This window comes from Elephantulus edwardii, unplaced genomic scaffold (assembly GCF_000299155.1).
Source record: "Elephantulus edwardii isolate Elephantulus edwardi_28Jun2011 unplaced genomic scaffold, EleEdw1.0 scaffold00214, whole genome shotgun sequence".
Lineage (NCBI taxonomy): Eukaryota > Metazoa > Chordata > Mammalia > Macroscelidea > Macroscelididae > Elephantulus > Elephantulus edwardii.
The window spans coordinates 3,317,517-3,340,402 of NW_006399964.1; the positions used below are offsets into that span (position 1 = coordinate 3,317,517).

The 22,886-nt window shown below is 37.7% G+C and overlaps 1 protein-coding gene across 4 annotated transcripts in view; it reads left to right on the top strand.

The window, feature by feature from the left end:
* The window catches only part of CDC42BPA (CDC42 binding protein kinase alpha (DMPK-like)), a 418,998-nt gene that overhangs the window by 248,865 nt on the left and 147,247 nt on the right, over positions 1-22,886 (top strand). For all 4 annotated transcript variants that reach the window (XM_006897745.1, XM_006897747.1, XM_006897744.1 and 1 more), the window contains exon 11: positions 9,710-9,832. In XM_006897745.1, coding sequence (XP_006897807.1) covers positions 9,710-9,832 — 123 coding nt within the window. The remainder of the gene's footprint in view (positions 1-9,709; positions 9,833-22,886) is intronic.

The window sequence follows — 22,886 nt, forward strand, 5'->3', positions numbered from 1 at the left end:
CCCTGGTGTACGCCCTTCCATATGTTGTTGTTGTGTTATGTGCCGTCGAGTCGCTTGCCCTAAACTCCTCTCTGTCCTGTGCCAATCGCACCCTGTTTTTGCTCATTTCTTCCTAGAGATCCATGTTTACACTTGGCATAATTTTTCTTCAACCTGAAAACTTTCCTTTACTATTTATTTTAATGTGCATGTGTTGTGACATAATGGTTCATTTTTTTGTCTAAAATGCCTTTATTTTGCTTTCCATTTTGAAGGATATTTTTGCTGAGTTATAATTCAAAATTGGCATTTTTTCCTTTCTGTTTTCTACAGCTATTATTTTGTTGTCATCTTTCCATTCATTGTATTTCCTTTTTTCTTTCTTTTTTTGAAGTTTTTATTATTTTAATTGTGTCTTAATAAAAGTTTACAGAAAAGTAGGATTTTGATTCATTTATTGTTGCACATTTTCCCACCTACCTCCCAGTTCACTTTTAAAAAGAAAAAATATTCATTCGTTGCAGCATAATTTCCTCCCTCTCCCTCACTTCTCCCCCGGTCCATTTTGCTTTGCAGTTTTTCTGGAATGTTTGTCATACAAATAATGCCTAATCATATATTCCCTTTAAGCATTTATTTTCCTTCATCTGTTCCAATGCAGTGTTCATTATTTATCCCTTCTTTTGGTAGTTCCCCCCAACCTCCATGTCAGTCTTGTTTTGTAACAGTGGCATTAAGCAGTATTTGTCCTTTTGTGACTGAGATATTTCACTTAGCATAATGGCCTCCAGGATCACACATGTTATATAATATTTTATTAATTCCTTGCTTTTCAGTACTGTGTAATATTCCATTGTGTGGATATACCATAGTTTTTCTATCCATTCATTTCTTGATGAGCACTTGAGTTGTTTCCGTCTCTGCTATTGTGGATAACACAGCAGTAAACACGAGTGTGCACCTGTCTGTTTGGATGGTAGCGCTAGTTTGTTTAGGGTATATTCCTAGTTGTGGAATTTCTGGATCAAATGGTATTTCTATTCCATCTTTTTGAGAATGTGCCAGACCACCTTCCATAGTGGTTGCTCCATTTTACACTCCCCCGAGAAGTGAATAAGGGTTCCGATCTCTCCACAACCTTGCCAGCATTTGTTGTTTGCTGCTCTGTTGAACTTTGCTTTTGTTACTGGAATGAAATGATAATTCATAGTTGTTTTCATTCATTGTCTTTCTTGAGAATCAACTAATCTTGCATCTGTGACTGTAATAATATCTCTTTTTCTTGTTTCTGGAGATTTCTAAAATTTTTATTTTATATTTGTTTGCTTACAAGGTTCATATGCATTGTGTTTCACACTATTCTTCATTAGCAGTGTGTTTCATAGAATCATTCCCATGCATTATATTATAAAATTAATCATCTTGAGCTATGCCTATAATTACCCTGTCTTCTGGGGTATCTATTGGATCTTTCGCCTTTCCTTTATCCCCTCCCCCAACCCAACAAATTGTGCAGCCCTGTGATTTCCCCCTATCCATCATAGCCCCTCTGCTCCCACTCCTTCCTTCCTTGGATTCCCATATCATTTTTATTAGTTACCCTTCTATTTTTACAGTAATACTCTTATGCAGCATTTGCCCTTATGATGTTAAATTAGTTCACTCAGCATAATGCTCGCCAGTCTCACCCAAGTTATGTAGTATTTTTTTTAATCATTAATCCTGAATGCTATATAATACTCCATTATGTAAAATATACCACAATTTTTCAGTCCATTCTGTTGTGGTTGGACATTTGGGCCATTTCTATGTTCTTGTGATGGTAAATAACATTACTATGAATATTGATATACAGACCTTTATTTGTTTCTTAGTTCTGATTTCCTCAAAGTATATTCCTTGTAGTGGTGTAGCTGGATCTTTGCTACTGGGGTGAGATGGTATCTCATTGTGGTTTTGATTTGCATTTCTCTTATTGTCAGGAATTTTGATCATTTATTTCTGTATGTGTCTGTTGGCTAACTGAATGTCTTCCTCTGTGGAAAGTCTTTCCATATCTTTTGCCCATTTTTGTAATTGGGGTTCTCAGTCTTTTTCTTCTGGAGCCCCAGGAGTATTCTGTAAACTTTTCTTATGAGACCCTTGTCTGAGGTAGTATTAGCAAATGTTTTTCCCAGTTGGTAGATTTTATTTTCACCCTGTTATAAAAAGGTTTTTATGAACACAGAGATTTAATCTTTAGAAAGTTCAATTCATCAATAATGTTCTCTCCAAATTGTGCATTTCTGGCTATATTTGGCGTTTCTTTATGCCATAGACTAGGTGATCTAAGCTTGATTGCCATTTGTCTCTTATGAACTTTATGGTTTTGGGCTTTCCTCCCAGGTCTCTGATCCACCTTGAGTTGATTTTTGCGTGTGATGTGACATGTGGATCCTGTTTCAGATTTCTACAGTTATCATTTCACTTTTGCCAGCACTATTTGTTGAAAAGGTTATACCCATTTGATAGGTTTTATTTCTTTGTCTAGTATCAGTTGACCATAGATAGATAGGTCCATTTCTGGGTTCACAATTCTGTCCCATTGATTTATGTGCCTGTATTTGTACCAGTACCACGCTGCTTTGTTACTACCACCATGTAGAAGGTTTTGAGGTTAGAGAGTGCTATGCCTCCTACTTCAGTTTTGTTTTTCAGAAATGCTTTGCTTATTTGGGGTCTTTTTCCTCACCTAGTAAACTTGACAGTTGCCCTTTCAATCTCCTTAAAAAATGAATTTGGCATCTCTATTGAGATTGAATTGAACATGCAGATTGATTTTGATAGGATTATAATTTTCACTATATTGAGCCTTCCAATCCTTGAAGAGGGAAATTTTTTGTCCATTTATATAGATCTTTTATTGTGTCTTGCAGAAATGTTCTATAGTTTTCTTTGTACAAGTTTTTTGTGTCTCTAGTTAAGTTCACTCCCAAGTGTCTCAATTTGTGGTTGGCTATTGTAAATGGTATTGCTTTCTTAGTTTCCTTCTTTGAGTTCTCTTTGTTACTGTAAAGGAACCCCACTGGCTTTTGTATATTGGTCTTGTATCCTGCCACTCTACTAAATTGGCCTACTAGCACTAACAGGTTATTATTTTGTTGTTGTTGAATACTTGGGGTTTTCTTTGTACACTATCATGTTAACTGCATATAGCAACAGTTTAACCATATCTTTGCCGATCTGGATGCCTTTTATTTTCTTCTCTTGTCCTGTTATGCCAGCAAGCACTTCTGATACAGTACTGAGTAGAAGTGGTAACAGTGGGCATCCTTGTCATGGAAAGAGTTTCTCAGATTTCTGTGAGAAATAGAGTTGATTTGATGCCCACTTGCACACAAACTGCTTAAGTTGCCACTCCTGATCTCATGCCACTCCAGAGACAAAGGAGGATAAGAGAGAGAAAGCGCCATCAGGTGAGACACTTCCAGAGCTAGCACTTTCAAGCACTTGTGGGGAATGAGGGGACTGAAATTTCCTTGGGGAAGGTCCTTCAATTTGGGGATCCTTGACTCTGCAGCTGTAGGGCTATCCTACGATCTAAACAGGACAAGAGAGTTTGGGACAGAGAGCTAAAAATGACTTTCTTAACTGGCACAATGAGATGAGACAGGGAGAGCAGACTTGAAACCCCCCTGGACAGAAATGGCTGGAGTGGAGCATCTATTCTCACACCACTCAGGCACTCCATAGACAAAGGAGGACAATCGTGTTTAGGAGAGGGGACTACATCAAAGTGAGATTCCTGCAGGGCTGCAGTGCAGATCAGAGAGAACATGAAGGGCTTTGTTGTTGTGTTCCATTGAGTCTGAACTGACCAATAATTGACCCTCCAGGAGGTTTTTCAGAAGCAGTTAATCACATGAGGAGATTGTGCCTCCTTCTCCTGCAGAGCACCTGGCAGATTCAAACTGCATGTCTTTGGAGTTGTGGCACAGATTCTTACCAGTAGGCCATCAGAACTCTGAAGGTCTTGTTGTTGTTGATTGCCTTGAAGTCCAACACGACTCATAGTGACCTGAAGCTCCTCTACAACTATTGACATTTATCAAAGGTCATAGAGTTTCCAGAGGCATGTGGTTTAGGAAGTGGATGCCACTCCTGCTTCCAAACCTGTCATAGTATGTTACTATTGTTGCTGAAGGTCTTTAGGAAAGACAATTTTTCCCAGAAAGGACTTTCAGTAGAATGAGTGGCTCACTCCATAGTTTCAGCATTTTAAGCTGGCAACTAATCAATAACATAAAGATAAGAACTACCAACAGTTTGAATAAACACCATAGAACCAACCAAACATTTATTAAGAAAAACTTCACATAATCTCAAGAAAGGAGCAGGCAGGTTCAAACACTGTGAAAAGCAAATTGAGCCTACTCCAAAAAGTCAGAGAATATTGCAGACCCAATTAAGGAGACCCAGATTCAAGAAGGAAGATAATATATGTTGATATGGAGGTATTCTAACCAAAAGAAAGGACAAGTTATGGAAGAAACAATCAAAGCCACAAATAAAGGGAATACCCTAGAGGCAGAGAACCAGAAGATATATGTTGAATAGCTAAAGGGAAGAAGGTGTAAATGATAGAAGAAACAATGGAAGCCATTAAGAAAACACATACTCTAGAGGTAGGGAGCCGAAGAAATTTATCCCTGAGGAGGAACTTGCAAACTAAAAATGCAAAAGATGGAAGAAAGATTTGGAGCTATAGCTAAAGAAGAACAAGAACTTAAAAAATCATCACAAGAAAGACAGAGTTCAGCCACCACAGTACTGGAAATAACAGAAATGCATGAAAAGGCATTCCAGACTCTTAAAACTTAAATGCAGAAGTGTCCAACATGTTGAAGGGACAGAAAAGTAAAACAGAAGTGATGGAACAGAGTCAGTGAGCCAGAGCTCTGGATATTTTAAACATTTTTATCTTAAACTTCAATTGTTCTGGTGATTTTCCTTCAACTTTACTAGGCTCAGTAAAGTTAATTTTTTTTAATATAAGAGGTCAAATTAATAATCTTTGCTTTAACTAAATTTATAAGCCAAAATCATCTCCTTTGTTTTATACATAAATTTGGAAAGCCTGCTCTTCTCCTTAAGTTAAACCTTTCTGATATGTACTAGATTCAAATTTTCATTAATTACTTGACATACGATGTTTTTTTATAACATTGCTAAAGTTACTGTTAGGACAAAAGTATGCTGAATAATAAGAAGTGGGCGGACTATTAGTTCTTTAGAGAAATAACCAGTAAGAGGCACAGAGAGAAAGACTGGTTGACTGCTTTTAAGGAATTGACTCAAGGCAGATAATGGGGGATGCAACTCCAAAATCTGTGTTTCTGGTGACAGACTGAAAATTGCAACAGTCCTGTGTCCCAAAAATTGTAGGTCTCTAGACAGTGGAAAGAGTGAAGAATAAAGAAATTCTGGCAAAATGTATATAGTCTGGAAGCAGAGTACACTTGAATAAAAAAATTCCCTTTTTGCTAGGTCTTCAACTGTCTGTGTAACACCTACAGGCATAATGAAAGGTAACGTTTTTTTACTTAAGAGCAGCTGGTCAAGGGAGGTCTTGTAGCATAGCCCCCAAAGAATTGCACTATTAATCCAGAGGCCACAAACTCTGTGGAATTCCAAATTCACCAGTGGCTCCATACTGTACATCTGGACTTCACCTTATGGTCTACCCAGGAATCAGATTGATTACATCTGTGGAAAAAAATTGCTGGAGAAACTTAATATCAGGTATGAAAACTAGGCCAGGTGCTTACTGTGGAACAGAGGATGAACTACTCATACGCAGGTTATACTGAAGCTTGTAAAGAAAATCAAATCAGATCCACAAGAAGCCAAGTTTGACCTTCAGTCTATCCCACCAGAATTTAAAGACCATCTCAGGAAAAGGTTTGAGGCCCTGAATACTAATGAGCAAAGACTAGATGAGCTGTGGGAGGATATCAAGAATATCATCTGTGAAGAGTGCAAAAGGTCATTACAGGAAATAAAAGACCAAGATGGATTTCAGAAGATACTTTGAATATTATACTACAGTGCCAAGAAGCCAAAGTAAAAAGGAGAGAAATCAAGAAGTTAAGGATCTGAACAGAGGATTTCAAAAGGGCAGCTTAGGAAGACAAGTTATAATGAAATGTGCAAGGAGCTGGAGTCAGAAAATCAAAAGGAATGAACTTCCTCAGCATTTCTTAAGCTAATAGAACTGTAGAACAACTTTAAGTCTCAAGTAGCAATACTTAAAGATACTGAGAGCAGAATGTTGACTGGCCAAGGAAGCATCAAAACAAGATAAAGGGTGTACTATGTACAAAGAGGCACTGTACTGAAAAAGCAGTGGCTGACACAGAAGAATTTCATGAAAAAACACATGATCAAGAGGCAACAGTGATGAAGGAGGAAGTTCAGGATGCTCTGAAGGAGTTGGGGGGAAAAAAATTAAGTCCCAGGAATTGATGGAATAACAATTTACATATTTTAGCAAACAAATACTGGCCTGGGCATACTTACCAGGTTATGCCAAGAAATCTGGAGGACTACTTGACCAGCTGACTGGAAGAGAGCCCTATTTATTCCCATTCCAAAAAACGGTGTCCCAACAGAGTGTGGAAATAGACAATATATATTTTAAAAAAAGGTCACACACAAGCAAGATCTTGCTGAAGATTATCCAAAAATGACTCAAACAGTACATCATGAGAGACCTGCCAGATGTACAAGATGAGTTTAGAAGAGGCCGTTATGAGGAGCATCATTGTGAGTGTTAGATGGATCTTGACCAAAAGCAGAGAGTACCAGAGAAATGTCTTTCTGTGTTTCATTGCCTTTGAAAAGGCACTTACTGTGTGGATCAAAAATTGTGGCTAATCTTGAGAAAAATGGGAATCTCAGAACACTTTATTATGCTCATGCACAACCTATACTTGGACTAAGAAGCAGAAGTAACAATAGAGCAGGGGAAAACTGCATAGTTCAGGATCAGGAAAGATGTGCATCAGGGATGCATCCTATCTCTATACCTTTTCAGTCTATATGCAGAACAGGTTATTTGTGAGCCTTGACTTTATGAAGAGGAATGTGACGTCAGGATTGGAGAAAGACTTAACAACTATATTATGCAGATGACACAACTTTGCTTGTGAAATTAAGGAGCACATGAGGCATTTGCTGCAGAAAGTCAAGGACTTTGGTCTTCAATATGGATTGAGGCTCACCATCAAGAAAACAAAGATTGTCACCACTGGGCATACTGACAGCTTCATGATAGATGGTCAAGAGATTGAGATTGTTAATAGCTTCAGTTTGGTTGGTTCTACAGTGAACACTCTTTGACACCAGCAGTCCAGAAATCAGAAGACGAGATCCATTGGGAAAGTCTGCTGTCAGGGACCTCTCTAGTGCACCTGCTACAGCCCCTGGTATTCGCATTTACTTGCTGTGCATCAGTGAGCTAGAAAATGACTATGAATGATAGAAGAAGCATGAATGCCTTTGAGTTGTGGTGTTGGAGAAGAGAGTAGAACATACTGTAACTGCCAGGAGAGAGTACAGGTCTATCCTGGAGAGGGTGAAAGCAAACTGCTCCCTAGAGGCAAAGATTTTGAAGCTCTATCTCACATACTTTGGGCATGTGGCCAGGAGTGACCAGTACTTGGAGAAGGGCATCATGCTTGGAATATTGGAGGGACAGTGTAAGAGACTAAGACCCAAGATGAGATAGATTGACTCAGTGACTGGAGAAATGGGATTAGGTCTGTCAGAGACATTGAGGTTGACAAAGGTTTGATACATAGATGATAGATTGATAGATAGATAATCCAAATGATTATCTGTGTGTAAACCTTTCTTTAGATTTTTATAATAGTAGACTTCTAGATTGGAAGCAAGAGTGGCATCCACTTCCTAAACAATATACCTTTGGAAACTCTGTGAACTTTGATAAATGTGAATAGTTATAGAACTTCAGACCTTTTGTTCATTGGGTCGCTATGAGTCCTGCTTGACTCAACGACAATCAACAACAGATTTCTACAACATTTATTCTTTCTGTGTCTATCTCCTTTCATTCAACATAATGTCCTCTAAGATCATTATACCGTGTTTTATGACTTTTTGCGTATTTTTTTAGTATTGTTTTTTTCCATTCCATTGTGTGAATGTACCATTATTTCTCTATTCTTTATTTTGTTGATGAGCACTTTAGTTGTTTCCGTTTATGTGCTAGTGTGCATCATGCTACAGTACACGTGTGTGTATATATCTGTTCATGTTCCAGGTCTTGTTTTTTAGGAAACATACCTCTTAATGGGGGCCAGTTCTCTTGTGCCATGGAAGATGGTTCTGGCCTCTTGGTCGGTGGTGAGAGTGGGCTGGGAACCTCTCGTTGGAGCCATTGAGAATCTGGGGTGGAAGCTGAGGCTTTTTTAAATCAAGTTACTCAACTTGTGGAAGGGCCAGTTCTCTTGAGCCATGGAAGACGGTTCTGGTCTCTGGGTTGGTGGTGATAGTGGGCTGGGAACCTCTCGTTGGAGCTAATGAAAGACTGGGGCGGAAGCTGAGGCTTTTTAAAATCAAGTCATTCCACTTGTGGAAGGGCCAATTCCACTTGCTGTTCAGAGGTAACTCATGGTTTCTGTGAAGCTGAACACTGTGACACTGATGTGTGAAATGCGATAATGGTTACCCATGGGGGACAATGTTTGGTGGAGCTCCCTGAGTAAAACAAACTTGGAAGCAGGCGTGGCATCCACTTCCGAAATAGCTTGCCTCCAGAAATCTTATGAACCTGGAGAAAGGATGAAAGTTATCCAGGTTTCCAGGTCTTTCGTTCATAGGGTCACTATGAGTTGCCTACAACTCGAGAGCACCTAACAACAACAGCAACATAAGGAGAGATCAGTTGGCCTATGGACAGAAAGTGATGCTACCAAGCCAAAGGTGGTGACTTTAATCCACGGCCCTCGGACCTGTTTTTAATTGTTTTTGGTCAAACATTCTTCTAGGCTGTATAGGCCTGATCTGTCCACTTGCCGTACAGAGGTAACTTGTGGTTGCTGTGATGCTAAACACTGTGACGCTGATGTGTCATATGTGATAATGGTTACCCATGGTGGATAGTGTTTGGTGGAGCTCCCCAATTAAAACAAGCTTGGAAGCAGGAGTGACATCCACTTCCATAGCTTGCCTCCAGAAACCCGATGAACCTGGTGAAAGGATGAAAGTGTGCAGGTCTTTCGTTCATAGGGTCTTTATGAGTCACGTAAGACTCGACAGCACTTAACAACCTCTAAATGAGTTCAAATGATAGTTCCGTTTTAACTTTTTAATAAAATGCCAAGGTGCTTTCCACAGTGATTGCACCCTTCTACGTTCTCAGCAGCAGATCTCTCCGTACCCTCACAAGCATTTGTTGTTCAGGGACTTACTGAAGTTTGAGCTTGTTGCTGGGTTACAATGGAATCTCATTGTTGTTACAATTTTGCATCTCTCTAGTAGTTCATGATCTTGAGCATGACATGGAGTTTTAATGTTTAATTTTATATCTTTACATACTTCTTATCAATGAATATATTTTTTTAATCTGTAGAATTACATAAGTCTTTCTCTAGACAAGAACATATTGTTATTATATTTAAATTTTTTTAATTACCATATTCCTCCTTCTTTTTCATTGTTTTTCAAGAGTCAACACAGACTGTCCAAGCTCTACAATATTCAACTGTTGATGGGCCAATAACAGCAAGCAAAGATTTAGAAATAAAAGGCTTAAAAGAAGAAATTGAAAAACTAAAGAAACAGGTAACAGGTAAGTTTCCCATGATGCCTCAATGCTTGAGGTTCATAGATTTAAAAAATGTTTTATTCGCACAAAAAACTATTCTTGAAGATGTGTCATGTTTTATATTCTATAAATTTTATACCAGCAAGGAGTAAAGCAAATAGGAGTGGTTTTTACTCTCTAGGAGCTCACATTTTGGTCTGAAAGGAGATAAAAAAATGGTCATTGGAATGTATTTGTTGTTGTGTTGTTAATTGTTGTTGATTTGCCTTCAAGTCAAGCACAACTCATAGCAACCCTATGAACAAAAGGCCTAAAACCCCTCTACAACTACTGACATTTATCAAAGTTCATAGAGTTTCCAGAGGCAAGTTGTTTAGGAAGTGGATGTATAATAAATATCAGGAAAAAGAATGCCAAAAAATCTGGAGGACAACTACCTGACCAGCCGACTGGAAGAGAGCCATATTTATTCCCATTTAAAAAAAAAAAAGGGTGACCTGACAGAGTGTGGAAATTATCAAACAGTATAAAAAATGTCACACACAAGCAAGACCTTTCTGAAGATTATTCAAAAACAACTCAAACAGTACATCAGCAGATATACGATATAGAAGATGAGAAATGATAAATGCTTAAAAATAATATAGAGAATGTGTCAGGAGTGCAAGTTAAGGAGTTTTGTGATTTTAAATGGTCAAAGAAGGTGACTTGGGAGCAAAACCTTGAAGAATAGTAAGGGAGTTGAGTTGTTTTTAGATAGTTTCAGGTTCACTGTGAGTCATCATGACCCCATGAACAACCAATCAGAACCCAGACCTGTCCTGCTCTAACCTCAGGATCTGTTCCACGTTCGAGCCCATTGTTACAGTCATTGTGTTACTCCATCACGATGAGAGTCATGTTCTCTTTCACTAGTTCTTGTTTTGCTGATTATGCAAAAGCATTTATTTGACTGTATCATAACAAATTATGGCTGATTTTGAGATGAATGGGAATCCCAGACACTTCATTGTGCTCACCCGAAACCTATACCTAGACCAAGAGGCTATTGTGCAAACAGAGTAAAGGAAAATTACATGGTTTAAAATGAAAAATAGAGTGGGTCAGGGTTTTATCCTTTCTCCATACTTACTACTCAATCTGTGTGCTGAGCAAATGATTCAAAAAGCTAGACTCTATGAAGAATGTGGCATCAGGATTAGAGGAAGGTTCATCAAAAATGTTTGGCATACATGTGACACAACCTTGCTTGCTGAAAGTGAGTAGGACTTGAAACACTTACTGCAGAAGATCAAACACAATACCCTTCAGTAGTCATTGTGACTTAACAGCAAGAAAACAAAATTTCTTACCACTGGACTGATAGGCAACAACGTGATGGATGGAGAAAAGATTAAAACTGTCAACAACTTTATCTTGTTTCCATCTACAGTCAGTACGCAATTATCTCTTGTGCATGGTATCTTTTACCAACAACTGACACTTCTTTAAAAAATGGCTGAAGTATGTTAGAAGAAGTTTACTGCCGTTGCCTCCAAGGGGCCCCTTAGTGCTGCTCTAAGACCAAGACTGTCTTGTTTGTTCTTTTGACAGTACATGGAATATTTAGTACTTTTTAGGAACACATAATTCAAAAGCATCAATTCTTTTAGGTTTTCTTTATTCATTGTCCATCTTTCAATATTTATAAGAAGCACTTAAAAATGCCAGGGATTGAATTAGGAGCCCTTTAGTCTCTAAATTGACATTTTTAATCTTTAGCACTTTGGAGAAGTCCTTGGCTGCACATTTCCCTAATGCATCATATTTGATTTCCAGATTGTTGCCTCCATCAGTTTTAATTATGGGTACAAACAAAAAAGTCATTGACAATTTCAATCTTTTCTCCATAGAATGATAGACTTCTGTACAATTAATGATTTATTCATAGCAAATGCCATTTACAAGAAACATAAAGGCAGCTTATACACATGGATTTCACCTGATGGGATGCACAGAAATCAGATCAGAACTGTTGGAGAAGTTCAATACCAGCAGTGAAAACAAGGCCAAGTGCTGATTGTGAAATAGACCATCAACTGCTCATATGCAAGTTCAAATTTAAACTAAAGAAGGTTAAATCATATCCACAGGAATAAAAATTTGACCTTGAGTCTATCTTGCATGAATTAAAAAACCAACTAAGGAATAGGTTTGAGGCCTTGAACACTAATGAATGAAGACCAGTTAAGCTGTGGGAAGTTATCAAGAATAGTGTTCATGAAGCATGCAAAAAGTTATTACTAAGAAGGAAGAAGAAGAAAACACCAAAATGGATGTCAGAAGAGTCTCTGAATATTGCACTAGAGCATCAAGAAGCCAAAGCAAAGGGAGGAAATCAAGAAGTCAAGGAGCTGAATAGAAGATTTCAAAGGGCTGCTTGGGAAGACAAGGCAAAATATTATCATGAAATGTGCAAGGAGCTGAAGTCGGAAAATCAAAAGGGCTTAAATTGGCTCAGCATTTCATAAGCTGAAAGAACTAAAGAGTAAATTCAAACCACTAGTTGTAATGCTTAAGGATGCTATGGACAGAATGTTGAATGATTAAAGAAGCATTGAAAGAAGATGGAAGGAGTATACAAAGTTATTGTACCAAAAAGAATGGCTGATACAGAAGAATTTCAAGAAACAACGTATGATCAAGAATCAATAGTGATGAAGGAGGAAATGCAGACTGCTTTGAAGGAGTTGGCAAAAAAATAAAGCCCCAGGAATTGACGGAAAACCAATTGACATATTTCAGCAAACAGATTCTGCCCTGGATGTGTTCACCAAGTTGTGCCTAGAAATCTGGTAGACAGCTACTTGGCCAACTGACCGGAAGAGATCCATATTTATTCCCATTCCAAAAAAGAGGTGACCCGACAAAGTGAGGAAATTATCATATAATAGCATTAATACTACACACTAGCAAAATCCTGCTAAAGATTATCCAGAAAAGACTTGGACAATACATTGATAGAGAACTACCAGAAATACAGGCCGTATACTAGGGACATTTGCCAATGACAGATGGATGTTGGCAAGAGAGCAGAGTACCAGAAGAATGTCTGTCTGTAGATCACAATAAATTGTGGCTAACCTTTGTTCTGGAAATCCCAGAACACTTGATTGTGCTGATACAAAACCTATACTTGGACCAAGAAGCAGTCCTCAGAGCAAAACAAGGAAACACACTACATGGTTCAAAATAGGAAAGAAGTGCATCCTGTCCCTTTACCTTTTCAATCTGTATACAGAACAGATCATTCAGGAAACAGGGCTTTATGAGGAGGAGTGTGGCATCAAGATTGGAGGAAGACTCATTAACAACCTACAGTATGCAGATGGCACTACCTTCTTGCTGAAACTGAAGAAGACCTGAAGCACTTTCGGCAAAAGGTCACTTCAATGTGGATTGAAGCTCACCGTCAAGAACAAAAAATATTCTCACCACTTGGCCAATTGGCAACAACATAGTAGATGAAGAAGAGATTGAGGTTGTTAGCAATTACAGCCTGCTTGGGTTCACAATCAACACTTTTTAAACCAGCAGTCAGAAAACCAAAAGACGAATTGCATTGGGAAAATATGCTGTCATGGACCTCTCCAGAGTGCTGAAGAGCAACATTGTCTGTCTAGAGACAAAGGTGTGCCTAGTCCAGACCATGATCTTCTCAGTTACCTGTTTTGCTTCAGAGAGTTGGACATTGATTAAGTATGACAGAAGAATAGATGTCTTCAAGTTGTGGTCCTGGAGAATAGTCTTGAACATACCATAGCCTGCCAAGAAAACAAGTAGATCTGTCTTTGAGAGGGTGAAACCAAGACTCTTTGGAGGCTAGGATTTTCAAGATTCACCTCACTTACTTTGGGCACATGGCCAGGAGATAATGGTCCTTGGAGAAGGACATCATGCTTGAAAGGGTGGCAGAAAGTGCAGGAGAGGGAGATCTCAGATGAAATAGATTGATACAGTGACTGGAGCAATGGGGTTTGGTGTTTTGGAATTAGTGAGACTAGCTCAGGACAGGGAAGGGTTCAGAGCTGCTGTACAAAGGGTCACTATACATTGCAGGAAACTGAAAGGCAAATAACAATAACATACTATGACAGGTTTGGAAGCAGGAGTGGCACCCACTTCCTAAACATGCCTCCGGAAACTATGAAATGTGACAAATGTTGATAGTTGTAGAGGGGCTTCAGGCCTTTTGTTCATAGGGTCGCTATGAGTGATGCTTGGCTTGAAGGCAACCAACATAATGATATTGCATATAGGTCCAGTGGTGGGGAATTTTGTTTTGTTCATGATGAGATGTAATCCATATTTAAGGATGTAGTCTTGAGTAAGTACTGCAGTAAACTTACTCAAGTAAGTACTTTTCTGCAGTCAGAGTTGTAATATCTGCATAATATAGATTGTTAATGAATATTTCTCCAATCCTAATACCACATTCTTCCTTTTATTAATATTTATTTTATATTGCTTTTTATACTGGCTTAGAAATTTTGTATACCTTGTATTTCAATCATTCCCATTCATTATGTTCTTTAAAATGAATCATGATTGAACAATGCCCACCGTTACACTGATTTTCCAGATCCCCACCAATCTTTCACGTTTCCTTTCTGCACCCCCTTTCTCCACCTTCCAAATTGTGCGACCCAGTGATAACATCCTTCCTTTCCTCACCCCTCTGTTCCCACCCTCCCTTCCTTGGATCCTCATACACGTTTTACTAGTTAATCTTTCTATTTCTACAATAATGGTCTTATGCAGTATTTGTTTTTATGAGACTGAATTAATTCATTCAGCATAATGCTCTTTAGTCTCTCCCAAGTTATGTGGAGCAAAATTGTTGCCCCTGCATGCTGCATAGTATTTCATCATGTAAATGTACCAGATTTTCTCAGTCCATTCAAATTGTGATTGGACATTTGTTTTCATGTTCTTGTGATGATAAATAACACTGCTATGAACCTTAGTGTACAAATCTCCATTTGTGTCTCATTTCTAATTTACTCAAGGTATATTTCCAGCAGTGGAATAGCTGGGTCATATGGAATTTCTATTTTCAGCTTTTTAAGGAAATTCCAAACCGCTTTCCAGAGTAGTTGTACCATTTTACAATCCCAGCAGTAGTATGTGAGAATTCCTATATCTCCACATCCTCTCCAACATTTATTGCTTGCTGTCCTGTTAAACGTTACCACTGCTACTGGGATGAGATGTTATCTCATTGTAGTTTTGATTTGCATCTTTCTTATTTCCAGTGACCTTGCGCACTTCTTCTTGTGACATCCAAATAAATACATTTCTCAGTGAAAAAATTTTCCATGTCTTTTGGCCACTTTGTAATTGCGTTATCAGTCTTTTTATTTTGGAGGCCCTGTAGAATTCTGTAAACTTTTATTATGAGACCCTTGTCTGATATGGTATTGCCAGTCTGAATTGGTATTGCCAAATGTTTTGGTGTCCCCCCCCCCCGAGTTGATAGGTTTTCTTTTAACTATGTTGGAAAAGGGTTTTATTATGCACACAAGGATTTACTCTTTAGAAGGTCCCATTCATCAATGTTATCCTCTCCTGGTTGTGTATTTCTTTATATGTCAGCTTATTTATACCATGGGTTAGGCCTTGAAAGCTAGTCCCACTTTATCTCTTATGATCTTTATGGTTTTGGGCTTTACCCATGGATCCACTTTGAGTTGATTTTTGTATACAGTGAGAAGTGGTAATCCTTCCTGCTTCAGCTTTTTGCAGATAGTGGTCTAATTTTGCCAACATCATTTGTTGAAGAGGTTGTAAATTTTCCATTTGATAGAGTATTTTTTCTTGTCAAATATCAGTTGACCATAAAAGATGGGTTAATTTCTGTGTTCTCGACTTTGTTCCAGGGATCTGTGGGTCTGTCATTAAACCAGTACCGTGCTGTTTTGGTTATTACAGCTGTGTAGGAGGTTTTGAGGTCATGGAGTGCAATGCTTCCCACTTCATTTTTGTTTTTCACAAGTTCTTTGCTTAGTTAATGTCTCTTTCTCTCCAAATAAACTTGCCAGTTGCCTTTTCCATCTCTTTGAAAAATGAATTGGTATCTGTATTGGAATTGCATTAATAGATTGATTTTGGTAGGATTGTCATTGTCACTATATTGAATCTTTTTATGTATGAACAGGGAACATTTTTCCATTTTGATTGTTTTCTGTGGAAGTGCTTTATAGTTTTCTTTGTAAAGATTTTTTTATTTCTCTAGTTATGTTAGTTCCTAAGTATCTCAATTTGTTGTTGGATATTGTTAATGGTATTACTTCCTTATTTTCCATCTCTGTTTTTGTTTTTGTTTTTTGTTTTTTGTTACAGTAGAGGAATCTCACTGGCTTTTGTATATTAATCTTGTGTTCTGCCATCCTTCTAACTTGGTCTGCTAGCTCTAACAGATATTTTGTTGAGTTATCATCTGTATATAGTGACAATTTTTATCATCCCTGTACCCATATGGATGCCTCTTGTTTCCTTCTCTTGTTGTTTAACCCTAGAAAATAATTCCAACACAATGTTGAATAAATAAGAGTATCACATCCTTCTTCATGCTGTCAAGCTTCTCGAATGATTTGCTCAGCATCCAGATTGAGTAGGCATGGATAAATGGTATAATCCTGACACATAACATTTTTTTTTTACATTTTATACCATGCAGTGGTCCCTTATTCTGTTTGGACAATGTGATCTATGTATAGATTTTACATGAGCATTCCCATTCTTCTCATTGTTAGCCATGCAGATATGTAGGAAATGCATGTTCTCGACAGAAAGACAAATTAATAAACAGACTCTGCTGTGATACTGTATCGTATTTGTTCAAATAAAATACACATGCCAGTGTGAGGGGAGCAGAATGAACAGGTACTGAGATGGGAAAGAAATGATGTGTGAGAAGTCAAGAAGGGAAGGGGCTGCTCCTCTTGATCACGTGATCTTATTAATTAATGTAAGATCTTTGGTTTTTTACTCAGTGACTTAGCAGTATTTTAAGTGATCTGAGTAGCATTTTAAAGGATCACTTTGGTAATTGTGCTAAAATTAAATAATAAGGGGGAAAGGTTAGAGATGGGGAAACCAGTTAGAAAGCAGTAATTCAGGTGAAAAACATACTGATGACTTAAAAAAAGCAGGGTGACCATAATAGAAGGGATTAGCAATGCTCCAGTACTAGATATCCAGTAAAACCTGGGAAAGCCTGAACCTGTAAGAAAAAGAAAATGCAAATATTTTCAGCTAGACCAACAGGACTGTACCCTGTCACACATGAGAAGCTTGCAGGACATCATTCCCTGTTCAAGAAAAGGCCCTCCAGTTGAATCTTAGCTATCACAGAGTTTTTTAAAGACTCAGCATGATTCAATGATGAATTTCATATGGAGTGTCAAAATAAGAAGAGAATGGTGGTAAATCTTTGCCTAAATACTGACTTTCAGGAGATGAGTGTGGATGGAGGAGATTCTGTTGGGGAACAAATCAAGAGTTCAGTTTGGGACATGACACATTTGAAACCTTTGCATTTAAGAATCAAGCATCTCCCTAACTAGCATATTGTTACTAACCTTTAATTATTAGCTTTAGGGTTTCTTGGTTTGAAGCTTTTATTTTCTTTTGTTATAGTTGGTATTGATTGGTTCATAATTTTATAAGCTCCTATGAAGACTTTATGTGTCTGTGTGTGTATATATATATATATTTTAGTCAACAGTCTAATAAACTTTCTCATACATGTCCAAACTCAGTTGCAATAATGCTGGGGGAAATTGAGTAAAATGTGGATTATAATTTATAAACTTTACCCATGTAAACTTCATTTTTTAAATTGCCGAATAATATCCTATTGAATGAATATGCATTGTTTTGTTTATTCATTTATCTATTATAAGATAGTTGGATCAATTGGATTTCTCTATAGTGACAAAGAGAATAGAAAACTGGAACTAAGAAAAACAATACCCTTCACAATAGCTAATCACAAGATTAAGTACTTGGGAGTAAACTAATGAGAAGCACAAAGGATCTACTCGAAGAAAATTACAAAATATTAGTACAAGAAACAAAAAGAGACCTGCAGAAATGGAAGAATATCCCTTGCTTATGGATAGGAATACTCAATATTGTGAAAATGAAAATACTACCAAAGCCAATTTACATGTTCAGTGCAATCCCAATACAAATACCAATTCCATTCTTTAACGAGATGAAAAAGGCAATCTCCAGTTTCATTGGGAATGGAAAAAGACCCAAAATATGCAAAGCAATCCTTAAAAAGAGAAATAAGGTAGGAGGCATCTCACTCCCTGATTTCAAATCCTGCTACACTCCCATGGTGGTAAAGACAGCATGGTACTGGTACAATGACAGACACATAGATCAATGGACTAGAATTGAGAAACCAGAAATCGGCCCATCTATCTATGGTCAACTGATTTTTGACAAGGAGATGAAATCAGTTAAGTGGGGAAATGACAGCCTTTTTAACAAATGGTATCGGCAAAATTGGAAAACTATCTGTAGAAAACTCAAGTAAAATCCACACCTCACTCCTTACACAAAAACCAACTCAAAGTGGATCAAGGACCTAGGACTAAGACCAAGGAGTATAAACTTCATTAGAGAAAAACTTGGAAGAACTCTAGAAGTCCTAATCCACAACATAAAGTCTTCTAAGCATCCTGGAAAACCTACAACCAGGAAACGATGAAACAGATGAATGGAATCTTCAAAGAATGAAATCCCTATGCACATCCAAAAACTTCTCCAACAGGGTAAAAAGTGAAGCCACAGACTGGGAAAAAATATATTTGATGATGATATGTCAGATAAGGGACTTGCATCTAGAATTTATTAAATACTCGACCACCAGAACAAGATAAACAACCCAGCTGAAAAATGGGCACAGACACTTCACCAAAGAAGACATTCAGATGGCTAATACATGAAGAAATGTTCAAAATCTCTAGCTCTAAGAGAGATGCAAATCAAAACAACTATGAGATAGCATCTCACCCCAGTAAGAATAACAAAATTTAACAGAACAACAAATAACAAATGCTGGTGAGGTTGTGGAGAAACTGGAATCCTTTTTTACTGTTGGTGGGAGTGTAAAATAGTGCAACCACTATGGAAGGCAGTATGGCATTTTCTCAAAAAGTTGGAAAAAGAAATATTTGACCCAGCAATTCCACTACTGGGAATATACCCTAATGCAACCATAACTTCCACCCAAGCAGATATATGCACACCTATGTTTATTGTTGCTTTGTTCACGATAGCAAAAAGTTGGAAACAACCCAAGTGTCCATCAACAAACGAATTGGATAGAGAAGCTGTGGTATATTCACATAATAGAATAATATGTGGCATTGAAAAATAAAGAACTCATTAAATATTATACATTATGCATTACATATTATGCTGAGTGAAATATCTCAGTCCACAACATTAGGGTTGGGGGGAAACTTACAGGTGATAAATAAAGTATATTGCATTGAAACAGATGAGGGAGAGAACTGTTTTAGGAGGAATATATAATTAGGTATTATTGTCATGACAAGAGTCCAGAATGAAAGCTGCGTAGTGGAGTGGACTGGATGGTGGTGGATTGTATAAAAATGAAAGATTTTTCTTTTTACTTTCCAAAAGAGAAAAACGGAATGGTGGAAGGGGTGGTCAGGGAGGAAAATGTGCAACAATGAATAAATGGAAATACAAAATCTCTGTAAACTCTCATTTAAAATAATTTTTTTTTTTAAAGAAGAGTTGGGTTGTTCCACCTTTTGATTGTGGAATAGTACTGCATTTCATTCCTCTGCAGGTATTTGTGACTACCTGTGGATAATTCTTTGAAAATGCCTAGGTTTGGAATTACGTAGTCTTGTGAAAATTCTGTGTTTAAATTCTGAGGAAGTACCAAATTATTTTCCACAGCAGATGCACCACTGTGCATTCAAAGAAGCCTGAGATTCCCAGATGATGAATGAAGTCAAACAGCCTTTTTTGGGCTTCTTGGCCATTTGTGTTGTTATGTTTTATAATTCTGTCTTCCAATCTCTTTATTTTAAATGGTACATTTATACCTTTTTCATTTAATTAATGATATGTTAGAGCTTATGTCTACATTTTTATGGTTTGCTCTGTCAGTTTTCTGATTTTTATTTCTCGATGTGCTTATCTTCTATGGTTACTTGAGCATATTTTAAATTCCACTTTTATTAATCTGTCGTCTTTTAGTTACATCCCTTTGTACAGGTTTTGGGTTTGCATGTGCATGCTTTCTCTGTAATATGTCATCATTTTAGCAGTCCAAGTTAAGTTTAAAATTTTTACCTTAATTTTTTTTTTAAAAAAAAAAAAACTATCTAGAACTCTTATCCAGTACTGGGCGGAATATAAAATGGTACAAGAAATATGGAAAGCTGTTTGATACTTCCTTAAAAGTTGGACATGGGAAAAAAAAAAGTTGGACATGGAAATACCATTTGATCGAGCAAGCCACTACTAGGTATAAATCCCAAAATATAAGACCTGGGGCACAAACAAATATATGCACAGTCATGCTCATTGCATTATTATTTACAATACCAATGAGATGCAAACAAATGCCTGTCAGTGAACAAGTTGTTATAGAAACTATGGTACAAAGGCACTGTGAAGTACTATACAAGAGTAAAGAATGTTAAAGAAGTCACGAAACTATAGATGTGGATGAATCTAGATGACATGGTACTGAGTGAAATAAGTCAGTCATGTTGTTGTTGTTGTTATTATTGTTATGTGCCGGTGAGTTTCCTGTGACTGACTCATAGCAACCCTATGTACAACAGCCCTAAACCCTGCTCTATCCTGTGTCAATCTGATTGTCTCCGACACACCTACTCCCATTACCCTAGTCACTGAATCAGTTTATCTCATTGAGGGTTGTCTTCTCCTGCAGTGTCCCTCCACCCTCCCAAGCATGACATCCCTCTCCAAGGACTGATCTCGCCTTGCAACATGTCCAAAGTATGTCAGACGAAGCTTCAGAATCCTTGCCTCCAAGGAGCAACCTGGCTTCACCCTCTCCAGGACAAACTTGTTTGTTCTCATAGCAGCCCATGGTATATTCAGTTCTCTTCTCCAGCACCACAGCTCAAAGGCATCAATTCTCTTTCTATCATCCCTAGTCATTGTCCAGCTTTGTGATGCATAACAAGTAATTGCAAAGACCATGGCCTATATCAGGCACACCTTAGTCTCCAGACTGACATCATCAGTCATGATGTTGTTGTTGTTGTTAAGTGCCATCAAGTCGTTGGCAACTCATAGAGACCCTATGAACGAAAGTCCTCAACACTTGTGTGCGTGACTTTCATCCTTTCTCCAGGTTCATGGGGTTTCCGGAGGCCAGCTATTACAGAAGTGGATGCCACTCCTGCTTCCAAGCTTGTTTTAATCAGGGAGCACCTCCAAACACTGTCCACCATGGGTAATCATTATCGCATTTGACACATTAGTGTCACAGTGTTTCACAGCAACCACAAGTTACCTCTGTACGGCAAGTGGACACACCAGGGCTCTATGACCTAGAAGACTGTTTGAACAAAAGCAATGAAAACCAGGCCTTAGGGCAGCGGATTAGAGTCACCCACCTTTGGCTTGGTAGCATCACTTTTGGTCCACTAGGCCAACTGGTCTCTCTCTGTGTTGTTAAGTGCTGTTGAGTTGTAGGCAACTCATAGCAATCCTGTGAATGAAAGTCCTCAACACTTGCGTGCATAACTTTGATCCTTTCTCCAGGTTCATAGGGTTTCTGGAGGCAAGCTGTTTATGGAAGTGGATGCCACTCCTGCTTCCAAGCCATCAGTCATAGAGAAATCATATTTATAAAACCAATATTGTGAAACTATAAAGAAAAGTTTATACACAGAATCATTGTAGATGCTTAACAAGCATGAGAAAGGAGAGGGAGGGGGTGTAGAGATTAATAAATAGATTAAAAACACTTATCAGTTGGGAGAATGGAAAGGTAATGAGAGGATGATTGGACATTTTAGATATTATAATTAATGTTATAAAACAGTATGTTTGAATGATTTAGTAGCCTCAAATTATAATAAAAGAATATACATAAAAAATTGAAAACCTAAAAGGTATTAAAGAAAATGTTTCTTTCCTGACAAGGCTGTTTGATTTGTTATTTTTTCTCTGTTGGTATCTCCATTTTGTTGACTTCTTTACCTCGGAGTCCGGGAGTTACAAGATACTGTATTGTTCTTTGAACTTTAAGGTTCCTAGCTGGTTACCTTGTGTCTCCTCAGCTTTCAAGGTCTTTTTATGGTGTTGTTAGGTGCTTCGTATTCGTCATGTTGAATATGACTCACAGTGACCCTGTGAACAAGAGATCTGCACCCTGTCTTGTCCTGTGCCATCCTCACAATCTCTGACACACTCAAGCCCATTTCTCAGTCACTGTGTTAGTCCACCTGGTTGAGGGACCTCCTCTCTACATGAGTAATTGAAGGTCTATTTCACAGTCAGCTCCTAGTCTTGTTTTGACTTGTTATCGAGCGTCTCCGACAGTTCCTTCCACAGGTGTAGTCAGTCAGATTCCTATGCAGTCCGGTGACATCCATTTGTAATGTTGTCATTTGTGTTTACTGAAACATATTTGCAATGAGTAAATCGCTGAATATACAAAATTCTATCGTTCTATTTCTAGCACCTTTTCTGTCACCAAGTTCATCTTTTCCCTTTTTCATTATTTCCAAATTTTGCATTCTAGTCACCAATTATTATTAACATTTTAAAAAATTTTATTATTAATCTTTTAATTGCATATTTTATCCATTTCAGACTGGAAAATTTGATAAAAATCTTCTATTTCCTCCTCTCTGGCTTTCTCTGTTGGTGTGTTTATTTCAAGAATAGTTGTATTAACAGATCTTGTATGCATATAAATAATATCCTATCACAATATTGATCTATTCTTCAGGATAGAACTTGAAATTGTCTTTTTTTTAATGCTTTAGGCAGAATA